The following is a 17,827-nucleotide window of genomic DNA, read 5'->3' as shown; positions in this document are numbered from 1 at the left end:
CATGCGAGGACCGCCGTAGGACAGGCAAATTTGAATTCAAGCGATTATAATTTTGGCAACATTTTTCTATGTATCCATTCATCAACCTACACGGACTCCATGCGATATCCTTCGTTAATTTTCGTAACCCATACAACAGGAAATGAGGGTTAATGAACTTGCCTGTAGCAACGAACAGTATTTTTACAAGTGTCCCAAAGCTTTTATAGACTTAGGCCCTTTTCTATATTATACAATCTGTAGTTATGTTTTGGCATGCTGGTGATAATTAACGAACTATTGGAGGTAGGCATTTGAAAATTTGAGTATATATAGATCATAAACATAAATATGAAACATTTTTATATATTAGCAGTAACATTCATGGCTACTGTGCAGACGTTTGAGGTTGTATCTGACAAACTTGAATGCCGTGGTGATTTCTTGAAACAGGCCACTGTCACTGTTCTCCTCAGTCCCACCCGACTCGGCAGTCATAATCACCCTATCTTAGCTCATTCTCTTCAGGAACACGAAACACATTAAAGAATGCTATCAAAAATTGAACGGGCTTTAAGAAACACGTCTTATGTAGAAAAATAATAGCCCTTCTGTGGTCGTGTCATAACTCAGACTTTGGTTCGCGTCTAGGTCGGTCCATGCAGGGTTTCTGATGGACGAAGTCGCACTAGGACACGTTTTACTTGAGTCCTTCGGTTTTACGCTGCCAGTATTGCTCCACCGCTGCTCCATACTCACGTATCATCTCGGGATGGACATTGGTCCCCTTAGCGACCGCAGCTCTATGGACGCATTGTCCCCTTCGCATGTCCTGTTCGCACGTCTTTCCTCTGTACGTTTTTAAAAAAGTTTTGTGTACGTGTGTTGGTTAACGCTGTTTAATAAAATGATGACTCTTTATTCTGATAATTATATTAAACACATAAATGCACTCTGTGAAGAAAAGTAGAGTTATTGGTCAGCTACCACAATTTATAAAGGGTTAATAGGATATAAATTCAGTTCTTGTAGGAACATTTTTGCGACCTTGAGATCATACTCCTTGCTCGCATTCTTATCGCAGTGTTGACTGGTTTTTATTCCAGGAACCATTGATAAATCTAGGTAATAAGCAGTGTTGTCGCTCGGCTATGCAACCAAGAGTAACGAATGCAGTTGTGGATAGGACATTCCGTAGGATTCTTCTTTCCTGTTATGCAGACTCGTACTTGTTATATTCTTCGCTTCAGAGCAAATGAGACTACTTTTCACGTTGTTCTTGCTGATAAAAACAGGCATAATAATCATCTTACCGCTGTTCTTTTGTGTTGCATCGGTTCGGAACTGCCATTGTCTTCCATTTACCCACATTTACGTCTCAAATTATAAATCCATAAAATGTTTACAGTTTGCTTATTCTTAGAAACCTCAGCATTGATTTATTTTCCCCCACTTTTTGCGTTGTGTTAGCTAGTATGTGTTTGTTTATTTTATTTGTTTGGTTAGTCATCGTTTTACAATTGTCCTAAAATTGCAAGGCATGTTCCAAGATGTCTTGTAAATGATTACGTAACTTGACAGAACTATTCCTACGGAAAATGAATCCAAGATTCTAATTTAAAATTATAAGGAGATGCGTTCTGAGGTTCTTGCTTCAGATGGGCTCGCTGTGATTCTGCGTATCTGTTTGTCCTTTAGTACATGGAGTTTTAAACTTTTCCACAAAGTTTTCTGGAAACTAGAGTATACGACCCTCTGACAGAAAAAAAAAATTCGTGATTTTCCTGGCCTACTGTGTGACAAAACAGTGAACCTACATTATAATTATTTAATTTCAACTTGAAAATCGTGCGACCCACATTTTGATAACCACTGCTGTAGTGCGTTCCTGTATTGTGTACCTGGCTGCGTCTTTTTCCTAAATAGGTCCATAAAGTTGTATTTTGGAAAAGAAAAAAGAGTGGATAATAAGTCTGATCGACAATCCGTACGACTCAATTTACCTGAGCTGAAATTAACTTTCTCGTCTCACAAATATATACGTACAAGATGAATATTTATATTCATTTGTCGTAGCATACATTTAGTATTTTCAACAGTAAAGGATGCGTGAATATGTACGCATTTGCATTTGCACGCAACGTAGTGTGGGTGTCTATATCACACAAATGCAGCTAAGCGTGAACTGTGAAGTAAAGTATAATTTGCAAGCATTTATTTTGATGATTACGTGTTGACATTAGGAGTTAAATTCTGCTGAGACTTATTTTAGAGCTCATTGTTCAGAACTACGTGCGTGAAACAGATTTCTAACCTCCCACCGTCCCAGGAAAGAAAGTTTGTACGAGCAACTCTGTCTAAAATGAGCATTTTGTTTTTATACAGCCATTAAATTTCAACAACCTGTTGCTCATTTCGTTGAATAAGAGTATTTTCGAAAATTGTGTTGTGTTTCACACGTTTCGTCTGACATTAATTTTTGACTGATTCTATATGAGGCTATACGGGCTTCCCAGCGTATACTTAGTACATAAAAAACTGACTAAGAAACTTGTCTCGCGGATACAATTCCTGTCTCCTATTACCTAGCTTCGAATCTCATCTAGGGTATTTGATATCCTAACAGGATATCACGTATCATGTGTATGTACGTGTGTTCCAAGTTCCTAGATGTGTAGTGAGATTATTGAATCGATTTCGGGTAGCGTGAAGTACGTCTTAATCGATTGAGTGACTGAGAAGCGAGAATTGGACGCATGACAGACAAATTCGTTCAAAAGTAGTTTCGTGTCTAGGCCTGAATACACAGTTCTAACTACATGTTCTGATGTTTAAGTGAAGAGATAACGTGGATGCTGATTATAGCTGACCTGCCGCGTGGTCCAACGCGTCTGTCTTCAAGAATCACTGCACGGTGTGTGTTTTCGTGTTGCAGGTAAAATGTACGCTGTGCTCGGACGTCGCCATGGACGGGTTCTTCACGGCGACATGCAGGAAGGATCTAGCACATTCACAGTCACCGCTGTGCTACCCGTCGTCGAGAGTTTCGAGTTTGCTCCCGAGATTCGCAAGCAGACGTCAGGGCTGGCAAGTCCTCAGCTCGTCTTCAGCCATTGGGAGGTAAGTGGATGTCATCAGAAGTCGTAGATGTCGAAATATCGTACGTAATTCCCCCCTCCCTCAAAATGCCCGTTTAACTTTGCGTTGTCAGAAGGAAGCATGGCTCTACTACTGCTCTGGTGCATTCGAAAGCTAAATTGTACACGAACTTGTAACGAGGTAAAGGATATGAGTGGCCAGCTTCACGCCTAGGCCGTTTCACCCGCGTCTGAGTCTAAACCAACAACCAACAACGCCTGGCTGGGTTGTGCTGCTTAAAGGTGTTTTTTATCTGATCGGTTTTGCCGTGTTCCAGTGTGTGGATTATCACTGAATCACGAAAGCAAGATAATACTTTTGTAAGTGTTAGCCGGTGTAACACGGTTAACATGAACGCTTCTCTCTGGTTGAGAGGTTTCCGATGCTGTGGGCAGGATAATTCTGTTCTTGGAGTGTCGCGTCTGCCTTGCAGTTTGAACGCAATATGGCGCAACCGAGCAAGAGAACGGATTGTATTCCATCGACATACCAGCTTCTTGCTGCAGCGGTCCGCGGTTTTTGTCCCGTCGCCCAACCTAGAATATATGTTTCTGATTTCATAACGTATTTGCTTCGTTGTATGGTAAGACAGAATATGAAATTTTTTTATATACTGTTTTATGCAGACATTTGTGGTCACATTTCTTGTACTTGTTATAGTATGAAGTTCCCGTCTTGCGGGTTCTGTTCTCGATGTTTTCTGACTTCGTATTTCCTGATCTCCTTGTGTAAATTAACATAATGTTGTTATTCAGATGTTTTTAACAAGAAGTTCCTAGAAAGATAACTTCAAATATCCGTCATTTTTACACGGTACTGTTTTTTATAAGCAGCCCATAGAGCTGTAGGCTTTGTTTGATCCAGTATAAAAACCTTACGTTGTAAGATTTGAGGTTTTCACAGCGATGAGTATGAAGATTTCTGTTTTCTGGGTTCTTATGCCATGTAGTCTGGTAGATGTTTACCAACGTACTGCCTCCATCATCAGGGCGATGAATGTGCCTGATGACGGAGGCACTATGACCTCTGAAACGTTGGTTAACATCGACCAGACTACACAGCGCAACAACCCAGAAGACAGAAATCTTCATCGCCCTGATGACGGAGGCAGTATTACCTCTGAAACGTTGGTTAATATCGACCAGACTACACAGCGCAACAACCCAGAAGACAGAAATCTTCAAACCTTACGTTGTTGACCTGAGGCTTAATTTTTCATTGCCTTCTTCCGGCTCACTACTTCGGATTGTCTGAAAACTGAAGCCATTGACGAGCTGTTCGTAATTTTTTAGTGTTATACGAGATTAATAATTCAATGGCTGTTAATCTGAGCATTACACCGCCTTCTTTATACGGTAGGTAACTTTTGGCCTGTAACTTTCTTGAATGAGCTTCGGCTTTTCCTTCCATGAGAAATTTGAAAATTATTTTTACGTTAGTTTCATTAATAATAATAATTGGTGATGCTGCAAGTAAATTATCGTGATTGCCTGTTGAATATTGCATTTTTGGGCGTGATATGAGAAGAGGTGTCGTGTAAGAAACATGTGGATCGGTTGATGGAAAAGTGAATTGGCCTTATAACTCATGGTAATATGTTCCGTCCTGGAGGCCTATTGGTTTGAGGAGGGAGAAGATATATGTGAGTAACAGGTTGAGGATCACAGACTTGGAGCCATTTTGACCGTACCTCCCTTTACCTATTTCACACTCTGAAAACGAATAAAGACAATATTCTTTATTTTGCGTCATATTATCATTATCTGAAAGATAAATTTTAATATTCGAGACTGTTTTCAGTGCGTTCTGAGATTGTGGAGGTACACCGTCGCTAAAAGACATCAGAATCATTTTGCTGTAAGAAGAAGAAGAATTCTTCGATTTGTATAGATTTCTCTGCCAACCGTGGAAGAGTAAAAAACATTTATTCCTGTGAAGCGTACAATAAATTGACGTAGTACGACGAAGGCTTAAGTTCCTGTTCGTGATTAAGAGATTATTATAATTTCTTACACTGATACATATAAAAGTATGAAAATGTTTTAGAGATTTTAGACTGAAGACATTTGCATGGAGAAATATAGAATTATGCCAGCCATTACAAGTCATATTTTGTACATTTTTTATAGTTTGACCGTGGTACTCTGCTCTAATGTATACAGATTATGAAGCTCCTCACAATTTTGTGCAGTCTCCTGGTACTTACTCTTTCATAGATACAAACATCCACACTACTCTGTTCTAAAATATCCTTATTTTATGTAAAATCTGGGGTTTTCATGGCGGTTAAGATGATTTCTGGGTTTTGATACCATACAGGCTTGTAGGCAGAGGAACGAGATCGAGTGCCACACAGTCCATACTTTCAATAACCGTGCTTAAGGTTAAATTTTACTTGTGTAAGATTCAGGTTCTCAGAGCGGCGAGTATGAAGATGTCCGTCCTCTGAGTCGTCGTGCCATGTAGTCTGGTAGATTACCGACGTCTCGGATATTCCTGCTGCCTCCGTCATCAGGTCGATCGCCCTGATGAAACGTCTACCAGACTACACTGCGCAACAACCCAGAAGACAGTCATCTTTGTTTTATTTTTTTATCTTTGCGTTTTTGTATTATATTCGACATGACAAAATATTGTGAACTGAGTGTTAGAGAGTATTTCCCGAATTTAATTTCCTCTTAAGTTCTTCGTGAATGAAAGTTTCTCTCGTTCCCATGTACTTGAACTTTGCCACATTTTCGAATTAGTTATTATCGATATTTATATTAAGATTCTGCCTCTGATTTTACTTCTAGAGGCCAACCTCCGAATTGACTGTTATAGAGCTTATGGTGTTTATTATTTATGGTGCCGGTAGTTGCTTCTTCGTCCGATAAATTGCCATCATAAACACAAGCCAGTAGCTGATGTGTCCCATTCAGTTCATTATTACCATCACGGATGTTGTAAACGTCCACACTAATAGCCTGCATGAATCGTAAAAGAATCTGTGACCAATTGACTCTCAAGCGTATACCCAAATAAAGAAAGTCAACTTTTTGTGCTGACTGGTTGTTTCCAAACGCTGGTTTGTATTTTTCTGAGTGTTAAAAAAATTCTCCTATACAAGGTCGTTCCATTCATTATTCTTTGACCTGCAAGAAATGAACTTAGTTTTCTTTCTTATTCAGATGTCAAATCAGATAACAGAAGTTGTTCGATCCCATACAATACACAGCCTTTTTGTAAATCAGTACACGCCAAGAAGCAGGTGCTATAAGATAACCCACCCGTCCCGCTGTGTTTGAACGTGACGGTACTCCATTTGTATCTAGTTAACAACAAGAACACAAGACCAGTAGCTAGCTAGCCAGGTGCAGCGTCCATCAGCAGCGCAGCAGTCTGTTAGAAGGGAATACAGACAGATAAACTGGGCGAGATGATTACAGGTACAGCCTGTGCAACAAGTTTCATCTCCGCTAGTCTCCCACCACTTCCACACCCGCTGTTCGCATTTACCATCGTCCGTGAGCGGAAATCTTTTTATTAAGATATGGCAACAGTATAATTTGAGATTGTCACGGTGGCGAACTACGAATTTGGCTGTATTCTGGGTTGTAGCGGCTTGTAGTCTGGTATGTTTGCTGACCTTTCAGAGGATTTTGCTGCCTCCCACTTCCGGGCGATGAGGCCCTGATCACTGTGATGGTGCAGGCAGCAAGCACCTCTGAAGCGCTGGTAAACTTCTGCAAGACTACACGGCGCTACAACCCAGAAGACAGCCAACCATCAACAAACCTCAAATCCTGCTTTTCATTGGGGACGTTAAATGGGTGGAAAGTACGTCCATCGAAGGCTGCAGTTCAGTTGACACCACCCTGAGGTTAGATTACGTGATACCCGTGTCGCTGAAATTTCGAAATTATATTTTGCACATTTTTTATCGCCTTCACATCTTCATAACCGTAGTTATCTGAGTGATTATTCTCATGTCACGTTGAGGTCACTGTTAGGCCAAGGTCATGGCAAAGTCATAACAAAATCGCCCCAATAGTTTTCCAGATACAGGTCTTTAAAATTCTCAAGGTCATATTTTTTCACGCTTATTTCTGCCAAACCGTAAATACCTGATTGACCATATTCATGTCAAAATGAGATCATCTATAGGTCAACGTCATGTCAAGACCATGACAAGATCACGCAAACTGTTTGAGAATTAGAGGCCTAAAACTTTTCAAGGCCATTCGAAATACTATTTTCTCACGCATATATTACATAGAGAACTGTAGGAATCTGAGTGGCATTGCACACATCATTTAGAGGTCATATATATATATATATCAAGGTCATGTGAAGGTCACAATATATACTCAGTGCCTAATTTGTGTTGGGATAGATTATGTTAGGTTCGGTTGGGTTAGGTTAGTTTAAGGCAGGTCAGATCAGTACGTCCTCGAATCTTTAGGTTGTCGTGTTTTGTCATCCCCTTCATAGTATTTTAAATAGGTCACGACCGTTTCTAAATCGATTCCGGATTATCAGTTACGACACTGTATAACCTGTGCGACTGAAAAAGTGGCAGTACATAAACAATAGAGTGACAAGATGAATCGGTTCGAGGCGACGAGATTAATCAATCTCCCAATTGGTGTCTTCCCTTCAGGTTTCGTGTGCACTTTCATCTCTTCCATGCGTGCTTTGAGGTGATCTGAATCTGTTGAAGCTATTTTACTACGAACTCCTCTGCTCGTTCCGTCTTGCGTTTTGACACAATAATCACGCAATAGTTTGACTTGGTGGAACAATGGAATTTTGCTTTTATATATAGCAACAACGAGGATACTAAATCACTGTCCCAATGAATGAATTGACGTTTGAACTTGCTTTGAAAAGGCCTTGTTTTATATATATCTTATATAAGTGACGTATTTATTGCGCCCATATCACAAGCAGGCTCTTTGGTGGTTACGTCTTGTCTGGACTGGACCAGCACTTGTGATGTTAGTGGTAGTAGTATTGTTTCACAGCGCACACCTGTCGGTCTGTTGCTGGACTGAACAGGCTGCCGTTTTATTACAAGGGCAGAAACCGCTAGGGTCTCCCAAACACCTGACAGAGACGTGGGTAGTGCGCTGTTGAATTCAGGAGCTCTGGTTATGACGTACGTACAACCAACCTTCCAGTATACTGCAGTCCTTGTCAGACGTCATCGACACCAGAATATGTACTATTAACGTGCTTTTTATGCATCGTGTTTTAAAGCAATTAATGTATAGGGGAGAAGGGGCCTAGTTCTTACAATTTTCAATTACGATTTTTTGTGCATTTTTTCTTAAAATTCACAAAGTTAGCAATTATGGCTTCAGATACTACTACTATTCGGCTATATTAATAACATTTTTTCAAAGGCCTATTCATTTTTGTTTCATCACAAAACTTGTTTATTTAAGAGAAGGTGGTTTGTAACAAAGTGCCCTGTTATGGTGCTAGTTGTTACAGTGAAGGGGAAAATTGTTAGAACACATTGTATTAGTAAACAGAAGGAACAATTCAGACCTTTATTAAGTAATTACAGACAATATACCAATTAACAATTAATTACAGAAATTAAATTCAAACATATGAAACATTTTCATCATATATTAGCAGTTTGCCTTAACGAGATTCTTCCAGAAGAGACTTCATTCGCTGCTAACTTAAGCGTTTTGAAACTTGTATTACCTCTGTTAGTCTTTATTTTGTACTTTCGTACCATCTTTCCTGATAAAACAATAAAATGTAATCATTTGCAAACGCAAGTTTATTGCAAAAGGTACGGGTCACGCTGATACACTGTAACAAGGTGTCCCTTTTCCAGTGTAACAACTGGTCCCACAGTACGCCATTTTGATTTAACGGTCAAAGCAGTGTCGATTTTCGACTGAAGTGAAAATCGAAGTACACGCATTGCTCCTAATATAAAGAGCTTAAGTAAGGAAATTTTAAAGAACTCGCCTTTATCACACGGTAGTGGAAGTGAGTTCAAAGTCAGAAATTTTTTTTAATTTTTACTGATAAAAATACTTAAATCAACCTAGCTCATGTAATACACAAGCTACAAGTACCATACCTCGGGTAGAACTGCGCACAAGGGAGACGCAATTGATACGAGACTCGTGAGATGCTGCTGCAAATGAGTGATTTTTAAAGTAACAAATGCTATTCCATTGCATCCAAATGAATAATATTTAAAGAGTAAATTTAGAAGGGTCAGGAGAGGGTTTGGTGAAGGGGTGTGTCCCGTATGTTTGGAGGAGGAAGATGTGATAAACTGTAATGAAACTAACAAGTGAAGGGAATAATTAGGGCGAGCCCCGCTGATGGAGGTAGTAAGCAGGTCTGAAACGTCGGCCAACTTTACGAAAATACACAAAGAGAAATATCCGAGAAGGCTGTCATATTTAATCCTGCTTCATTAAACTGCATTTGGGTTACTTTCGATACTTTAATCCTTAGCTTCGTGTACGTTAAAGTATAGGGGAAGTATATATGAAATAGGGGTTTGCATGTTCATAGTCCATTTCCCTGAAATGTCAATTTTTGCATTACTTTGTGGAATTCTGTGTTGTGATTGAGTTCCGACTGTTTACGTCATTTGAATACGTAGCTGAATTCTAAAACTATTGAAAAATTTTGTTAATTGATTTTGATTTCTTCCGCCGCCGTACAGAGAACGCGTATATATTTTTTTTTAGGTCGTTTTGTTCCGTATTCGTGAAATTCTCTTTAAGTGGCTAAAATCTAATTCAGTACCTTTCCGTACTTTTTCTGGCTTTCTTTAAATGAAGTTAAGTAGCGTGTTTAATACGTAATTTCTAATGTTGCGTATACTTTTGGGCATGAATGTATCATAGAAAGCTACACAATATCCTCCCCTGAGAAGGGCCTGGGTCACCTGACTACCTGACTTCTGGGCGACTCGTTTGACAGCCCAAACAAGACACCCATCAGACAGGGTATCTACATGACAGTGATCCCAGCCGTGTGGCCAATAAACAGCTCCTTCGCGTTGTGAAGAGGTTTTCCTCTTCTGGACTCCTTCGCGTGGTTCTCGTCTGCCGATGTCGTGGAGGAACTAGAGTGGCCATGTGCGTAATCGTCTACATCACAGAAATGCCTCACTTATTCTTGTTTGAATTAGTGGTAGCATATTGAAGATGACAGTCGTCTTCCTACTCGCCGACGTCAGAACCCAATGGTAGCACACTGTTCACAGAGAAACTACGGAAGTCGAAGACACTGGGTCCATGTGACGACGTTCGTCCGACATTCAGGTCTGTGGGTTTCGTGCTGTCTGTTGTCGGAACGAATTTAGGCACAACGCTTAACTTAAAACCAATATTTTCACGTCAAGATCGCTCTCGTTGTGAAAACTGCCTTGGAATAAGTTTCTTAAATTCACCTTGCGAAGTATAGGCGTGCTGTAAAAGTGGGCGTATTATTAGAAGGTTGGAGCATGGTGTGAATGAAGCCTTTTTTTTTTTTTTTTTTTTGTTATTAGAACAGACGAAGTTCAAATCTGGAAGGTCGTACGTAGACAACGCCTCCACTATTCAGCGCATCATGGCAAAACGTACAGAGAACATGTCAGAACCACCTGTCCCGTTGCAGAGATTAAAACTGTCGTTTCGTGTTCTTTTTGTACAAACCGCGTTCGTTGAAGAGGCTGTTTCTTATTTCTGCAACAACAATTATCATGAAGCTCATCCCTTCTCCGAAGCAGTTGATATCTGATATTTACCTCCAGGTGTAAAGCCGACCGAAGAAGAATGTTTATCGCTCCTTCTCCATTCTGTTTGCTGTGTTGATGTTATCTTCGCAAGCATTCTGTTGCTTGCTATCTCTTGTAATTGTGGGCAACGTTTCCGCCACACCATTTCTTCTGGGTCTAATAAATTGTCGCTTCTTCGGAACATACCCCACGCCCCACAAAATATTTACGTTGTTAATATTACTGTTATATCGTTTTCCTTGTGATGACGAGCGCTATCTGCCACCTACTTCTTTGAAATTTTAACTGCTCTGTTCCTTTCCCGACCTTGGAGATAAAATTCCATCTTGTATGCAGTTTTTATCTACATATAACGCTGTTCACTTAGTCCCTAATATTTTGGCTTCTTTGTTGTTCCATAGCCGAAACTTTTGTTTACTGGGAGGAGTTCCTGTGGAACGAGATAGAGTCTTATCAAATTGTAAAATTTTTATGTTTCATGGCATTGTTTGATCCAGTTATGCGTAGTGATCAATAAAAAGGGCTTAAATCGATACAAATACGTTTTCTTTAGCCCTTCTTACTGAACATATAAGATCTAACAAGGAGTTTCTGGCAAAAGCCTCTTTCCTATTGCGCAGATTTCCAGCCCTGCAGGTCTTGTGTTATTAATGTTATGTTTATGTAATGTAAATTTATAAGCCTAGTCTAACAACAAAACGTAATATAGATCATGAGTCGATAATGACAGGAGTTAAATTGAGTTATACATAAGAAATATGATTTCTGTTTAATATCATTTTCCCTTAGATTTAAACGTAAATACAATGTACAATGTTTGCGCATAGAAACCATAATGACTAGCACATCCTAGTTCAGTTGGAAGGTTGTATAAAATTAATGTTAACCTTGAAATTAAACTGAGCTGCGTAGTAAATAAACTCTGACACGTCTTTGGAACAGCAGCTGACTGCATTATTTATGAAAAGTGATTATTTCCACATTTCTGTTTCAAGGACGTCTGCACTATGTCTGATAACGTGACAGCCTGTCAGTATCTTGAGATAAAAGATTCGATCTTGTGAAGATTGTGTGAGTACGTTCAAATACTTAGATCGAGTTATCCACAGTAAGACACGAACCCACATAAACACAATTCGTTTGGCGTGTTATATTTTTATCAACGCTAATGCGCCATCTTCGGGCCACAGATATATTTTGAAAAACGTATTTACCAAATTCATAATCGAAGTCGTTAGAATAAAATTTGTTGCTGTCTTATGGGTTATTGCGCTGTGTAGTCTGGCGATCGCCCTGATGATGGAGGCACTAGCCACCTACTGAAACGTCGGTAAACGTCTACCATACTACACTGCGTAACAAGCCAGAAGACAGAAATCTTCTTACTCGCCGCCGTGAGAACCTTAAATCTCACTTCGTTTAGATATGTCGCATTAAGCGGGTAGTTTCAGCGCTGTTACCAACTGACGGACATGACAATAATTGGTGATTTTTAAAATTATTTTATTGTACCTAAAACTTGCAGATATTTTTGTGATATTTATGTCAGTAACCAGAACTTTGCCCAGAGATGAAGTGGTAAGAATGGCCTCCAGAACAATAGTTACAAACCTTTCCCGCACTCGGGCTGTATCCATCCATTTTTATCGACTCGCGGGCTACAGAGTTATAAATTACAATTCAATTAAATCATACAGTACACAGTATTACAAAAATTCACGCGGACAAGGCGAAATGCATCTGTTATCCGTGGGTTGACTACCCGTGAGAGTCTTTATGTGGTATATTTTACAGCCTGGCCTATATATCTTAATCGGACATACCTAAAACATAATTCAGAGCAGTACACATGTAGGACTCAGCCTATATATAGTCCCACCCCTCGTCTGGAAAGTGTCTATTGTTCCCAATGTGGGAGATTTCTGCTGACTGGCAATTGTGATTGAATTACGCTGTGGAATTTGTAGTCATACAGAAATGAACATAATACACATGCATCCCTGTAGAATTTAGTCCTGCCACACCCGATTTCTGATAATAAATAAAATGTGCTTCGCTCATATGAGATGATAGCAGGGGTTCTAAACCTTTTAAGATCTGGGGTCGTATTTGTCCTTTCTAATAGACCCGCGGGCCGCTGGTTGTCTTTATGTGAGATGTTACACCAAGCTTAGTTATGCTGAGCGTTGGAAGTGGGAAGGGGGTTGCTTGGCTGAGAAATGTTAGAAGTAACTCCGAAATACGAAGTATTATGGTTGTGGTAAATTTAGACTTCGCAGCTGTGATGGCCGTCGTCTGCCTTTTTCGCGGAAACTTTGGTTAAGAATTTATGCCTCGTGTTTAAGTAAAATCATGAAGGAGTTCTTCATTAACTCCATTCATGAAACTGAAAATTATAAATTTCTAACCTATTCGAATGGGTGAATAAAATAAAACCATTAAGTGTATTGTCGATTTTGGTCTTTTGGGCTGTAACGCCGTGTGGTCTAGTAGGTAGGTACCAGCGTTCAGATGAACGTGCTGTCTCTTTCTTCAGCCCTTAAGATGGAGGCAGTACGTACGACCCATAAGACCAACACAGGCATTTTCACTGTCGTGAGATACTCGAAACCCCATATTTAGAACTGCCGTTCTTGCTGACTTTCCCATTAGGTTTTGATGAAGTATAGAAAATGGAAAATTATAAATTCTCAGCAACTGTTTGGAGTAACCATAAGAAAATAGTCAATTGGGGTTCTTGGTTTACCTCTGTCCTGAAAATGTACTGGAAATCCATTTTATACACTCGCTTTGATTGCGGGATGTGTGAAAAGGAAATTCCGTAGTAAACCCTCTTGGGAAACGGGGAGTCTGAGTGGTATCGTCTGTGAAGGGTGGGACGTGGCAAGATATTGCTAGCTTCCACTCCATTCATATCTAAGAAATCCTCCTTGATTTCCTAACCAAACATCCGTGACTCGTTCTGGCCGATAGTAAACATTTCGGAAGCAGCAGTAACTACTTCTTCCTCGCCTTTCTTGAGTTGTGGCGCCCAACCCAGACCCAACCCAGTAAGCTGGCAGGCAGGAAGAAGGCAAAGGTTGGTCCCGAGGTCGCACGACTCCTTTGGACAGGTGAGGCAGTCTCTAGGGAGCAGGTGGGTTGGACTGAACACAAAACACCTCATCAAGTGGCAAGCAGGCAGGCCACAAGTGCGATTCGTTGACTTGGCCCTCACATTAGGACGTATCTTCGCCCTCTTTGCATTTCAGCTGGCCCACAACATTACATTTTACTGACAAATTACTGTGATTATAGCAATGTTGTTCCTTATCAGTGTATACCCGTTAGAGCGCCAATTTGTTCACTGAGAGTATTGGCGTTAAAGTGGGGTTTGCTGTAATTTGATACTTGCCTATGCCCCATGGCATTGCTTTAAAGTGGCCCTGGATGCATCACACAGAACAAAAATTACTTCAGCTGTTCTGCAAGACTAAGGCGTTTAATCTTAAAAAATATTGAAAGATCAGTTTTGAGTCTGAAGTGGAATAATGCTCAAACGTAGAATCCTAAATAAGCAGATGGTTATGATGATGATGATGATGAGTGGAGTAGTTTTGTGCTATTGAGATAATATGAGGTTAAACACTGCTTTCACTATTTATGTAACAGTACTTTCTGTATATTCTGTCGAGAATCAGTGGAAGGACAGTATGTCGACGACAGTAGTTTTGTCAGACACGGTTTGCTATTTGGGAAACAGATTAGAGTAACAACTGTTGACAAAATTGCGAACGAAAATACCTTACCGAGACATGAAATACCAAATTACGATTGTCATATTGAAGTTAGTTACTCAAACACTGCCCAAATTTGAGTTTCATCTGTAGATTTTTGATGTCTTGTCCCAAAGAACAGATTGTTTGTCGTTTAACGTATGGTGACAGAATGTTAGTGAGGAATCAGTCGAGTTGGGCGCACTGCAGGATACAAGGACTTTAGTGAATTTCCCATAGCATTTTGGTTTGTTTTTATCCTATCTTCTTTACCGGGCATTATACAAAAACAAACATGACCAGTGCATTCCGTAATGCCAAAGAGAAGGTTCTGATAAATGAGGTTAATAAATACTTAATTGATAATATCCTTCGACTAAACAACAGCACTCTTGTGTGGTTTGATTTTAGAATTGAAAATGCCGTTATGTTCTCCGTTTCCACGCGTTATTTGAATTCAGAGTAACGTTGTTTCCCTAAACGGTTTCGTTATTAACAATTTGGACGTTTATTGACTCTAAAGAGGAGTGTAAGCTGCTTCTAGTACGAAGAATCCAGGTGGTAAGAGTGGGCGCTGAAGTAGGCCTACCGTGGGCGTCACTTCCGGTAAGGACTGGCTTTCTTCTTGAGCGAGTGAAATAGAGAGAGTCCTTTGGTGTACAGCAAACATTGCTCACGTAAGGCAGGCATCCATGTCAATACACGCCGCGTAGTTATGTAGTAGGTACTCGCAGGAAATATGCTAACGACCAGCCATTTGCATGGTCTATCATATTTATACAAACCGTGTCAGTGAATTGTGCCTGGCGAGAGCGCTCTGTTCTGTTTGCACTTTACACAATAATACGCCAACAGTGTAGAGATGGAAAGTTTCCAAACTGCGCGTAATCTCATAACGTCGGCGAAAATCTTATTTTAGTGTACCTACATACTTTTATTAGACAGATCCCTGGCCCTTTAAGTTGGATTATATAGGTTATTAAGCGAATTTCACTCCTTGGTTTACATTACGGTACATCCCAGTCATTTATTTGTTTGCTTTCGTGATTTTACGTCCGACACTTGCGTTGTGAAATAAAAAAAAAGTGAATCAAATTTAATTTATAAGGAAGTGGGCTTAGAGATTCGATAACCAAATTTAAGGTACTGATCCTCCAGTCTTTGATTACTGACCACGGGGCTCCATCTTTTTGTTCCGTAATCCATTTAATAGTCCGCTACTTAGCAGCCTGCCATTACAGAATAGTAGAGACTCCAGTTTATTAAACGTTGACTTGGTACATTATGCTCACCAGTTAGTAAGTACGTTCGTATTTAATATCTATATTCTTGACACTTTTTTACTTCTCACATAGGCAGTTCCGACTATTAAAATGAAATTCTACAATGCAATCTGCAATTCTTTTCATTTTATTTATTTATTTATTTATTTATAGTTCCTCTAACCACGCCTTCAGTAACAAACTGTAAGCTATTGCATTGAATGCACTCCACAGACCTATCGGAATTTCTAAAATTATTAATGTCTCGATGATACACTGCAGCCTACTTTGCATTTACCAAGTCGTGGTTTATTCAACGACGGGGTGAATAGTTCAGATTATGCAGCGTCGAAGTGTAGAGTGAGAAATGAGAATTTTATCGAATTGAATGTGGAAAGAAGCGGTCGTGGCCTAATTTAATTAGTTTCACTTTATGGAGAGGCTGAGGAAAACCACGAACATTGTTAGGAACTTGGGTCTCCGGGGGAGATTGTCCCTACTTTGGTGTGTTAAAAAAGAAATCTTCGTTATGCAAGTAATTTCCCGCGCAGAAATTTGTATTTTGAAGAACCGGCCGTCGTTTTGCCAGGGCTCTTGGTAAGTGCGCTGGCTGCCACAGCGAGTGGGCGCGCAGACACTCCCGTGACTATTGAGACGAAGGCCATCATGCCCCATAGGCAATTGTTGCGCGATTTGTACAGATTCTGATCCTTTTTGTTTTGTGTTAGATACCTGTGCCCTGCGGCCACGACAGTCTCGTAAGAGCAACAGAGTTAAGCAACTATGGGTGTGACTGCTTGGATACACAATTGACCAACAGTGTGGACAGTCCAGTACGCGATCCATTTCTGAGTCGTGCGTTAGAAATATTGTAACGGGTTCAGTATGTTCAAGGTGACTTCGTCGATACTGAACGTAATATAAGATCTGTGGAAGGATGAAAATTTTTCGTATGGTAAAACCAGAACAGACCTGTTCGTTTATCAGATATTTCCGTGTTTTAATTGGTGAATATAAAACTTGCGAAACACGGACAATTTTTTGTGTGATTAGGAGACACCGGGAGGTCCATAAAATATCTGATCTTGGTGTTGTATAGTGAGTGGTCCCCAAGGGACCATTCATTATAGCTGGAATGGGTTTCACATTGTTAAAAACATATCTCAGACGTCCCTGATGGTTACCAAAACTTGGACGGGTTCTTAGCCTTCATAGACCTGGGCCACATATACCCTTTCTTACAGATTTGTAGTCCGTAATGAGGTTAATTTACTGAAACGCCGTGGTAATTTATTAAAAATGCTTCTCACTTCTTATTAGAAATGGGTTAACATAAGAATCAATATTTTTCTCGAGGGAATCATTCATTAATGAGATATTTTGTATTGTTTCTGCTTGAGTAATCTTTCTGTATCATGTTATAAAAATATTTTTATTTTATCGTTTTTATTTTGATATTTTTGGCCGTTTTGAATAGTAAATTGGGCTTGTAATAACAATCTGTCAGTGTAATGACAACCAATCGCCTGAAGACGGAATTAGATCCAACTTTTAACTAAAGTTTAAACCAAGACAGTGGAAGAATGTATTGAACACTACGAAGTAACATAATTTATTAGCATTATTTGATTGTTAACATTGGAGCAACACGTGTAATGGGTGCAGCATGCAGTTAACAGCTATGACATTTTTTTTTTACGGAACTCAAGTATTGTGAGGATAAGATTGTCTCTCTGCCTTGACGCCATTATCATCTTAACTTGGAGCACCATGTTTACATAAGTGAGTCTTTGGAGACCGAGTCATTACACCTGACAAGGAGGAAATGTCAGTACTAAAATTTAAATTCGATTGCTTGTCTTTTTGTCTTTTTCTCTCCTTCCCCCCCCCCCCCCCCCCCAGTTCACTCGATTCTACTCCGCCAGTCCGTGAATCAGTCAGTA

General features: G+C 39.9%; 1 protein-coding gene across 4 annotated transcripts in view; it reads left to right on the top strand.

Annotated features, from left to right (window-relative positions):
* The window catches only part of LOC110840354 (elongation factor-like GTPase 1), a 138,554-nt gene that overhangs the window by 119,874 nt on the left and 853 nt on the right, over window positions 1-17,827 (top strand). For all 4 annotated transcript variants that reach the window (XM_022085319.2, XM_022085320.2, XM_022085316.2 and 1 more), the window contains exon 17: window positions 2,915-3,099. In XM_022085319.2, the coding sequence (XP_021941011.2) occupies window positions 2,915-3,099 (185 nt within the window). The remainder of the gene's footprint in view (window positions 1-2,914; window positions 3,100-17,827) is intronic.

The sequence above is a fragment of the Zootermopsis nevadensis genome, unplaced genomic scaffold (assembly GCF_977971745.1).
Source record: "Zootermopsis nevadensis isolate Lab colony 2312 unplaced genomic scaffold, Znev_1.0 Znev_ptg000008l, whole genome shotgun sequence".
NCBI lineage: Eukaryota > Metazoa > Arthropoda > Insecta > Blattodea > Termopsidae > Zootermopsis > Zootermopsis nevadensis.
Note: the sequence above shows the minus strand (reverse complement) of the source record. Positions and strands in the feature narration are given on the sequence as shown.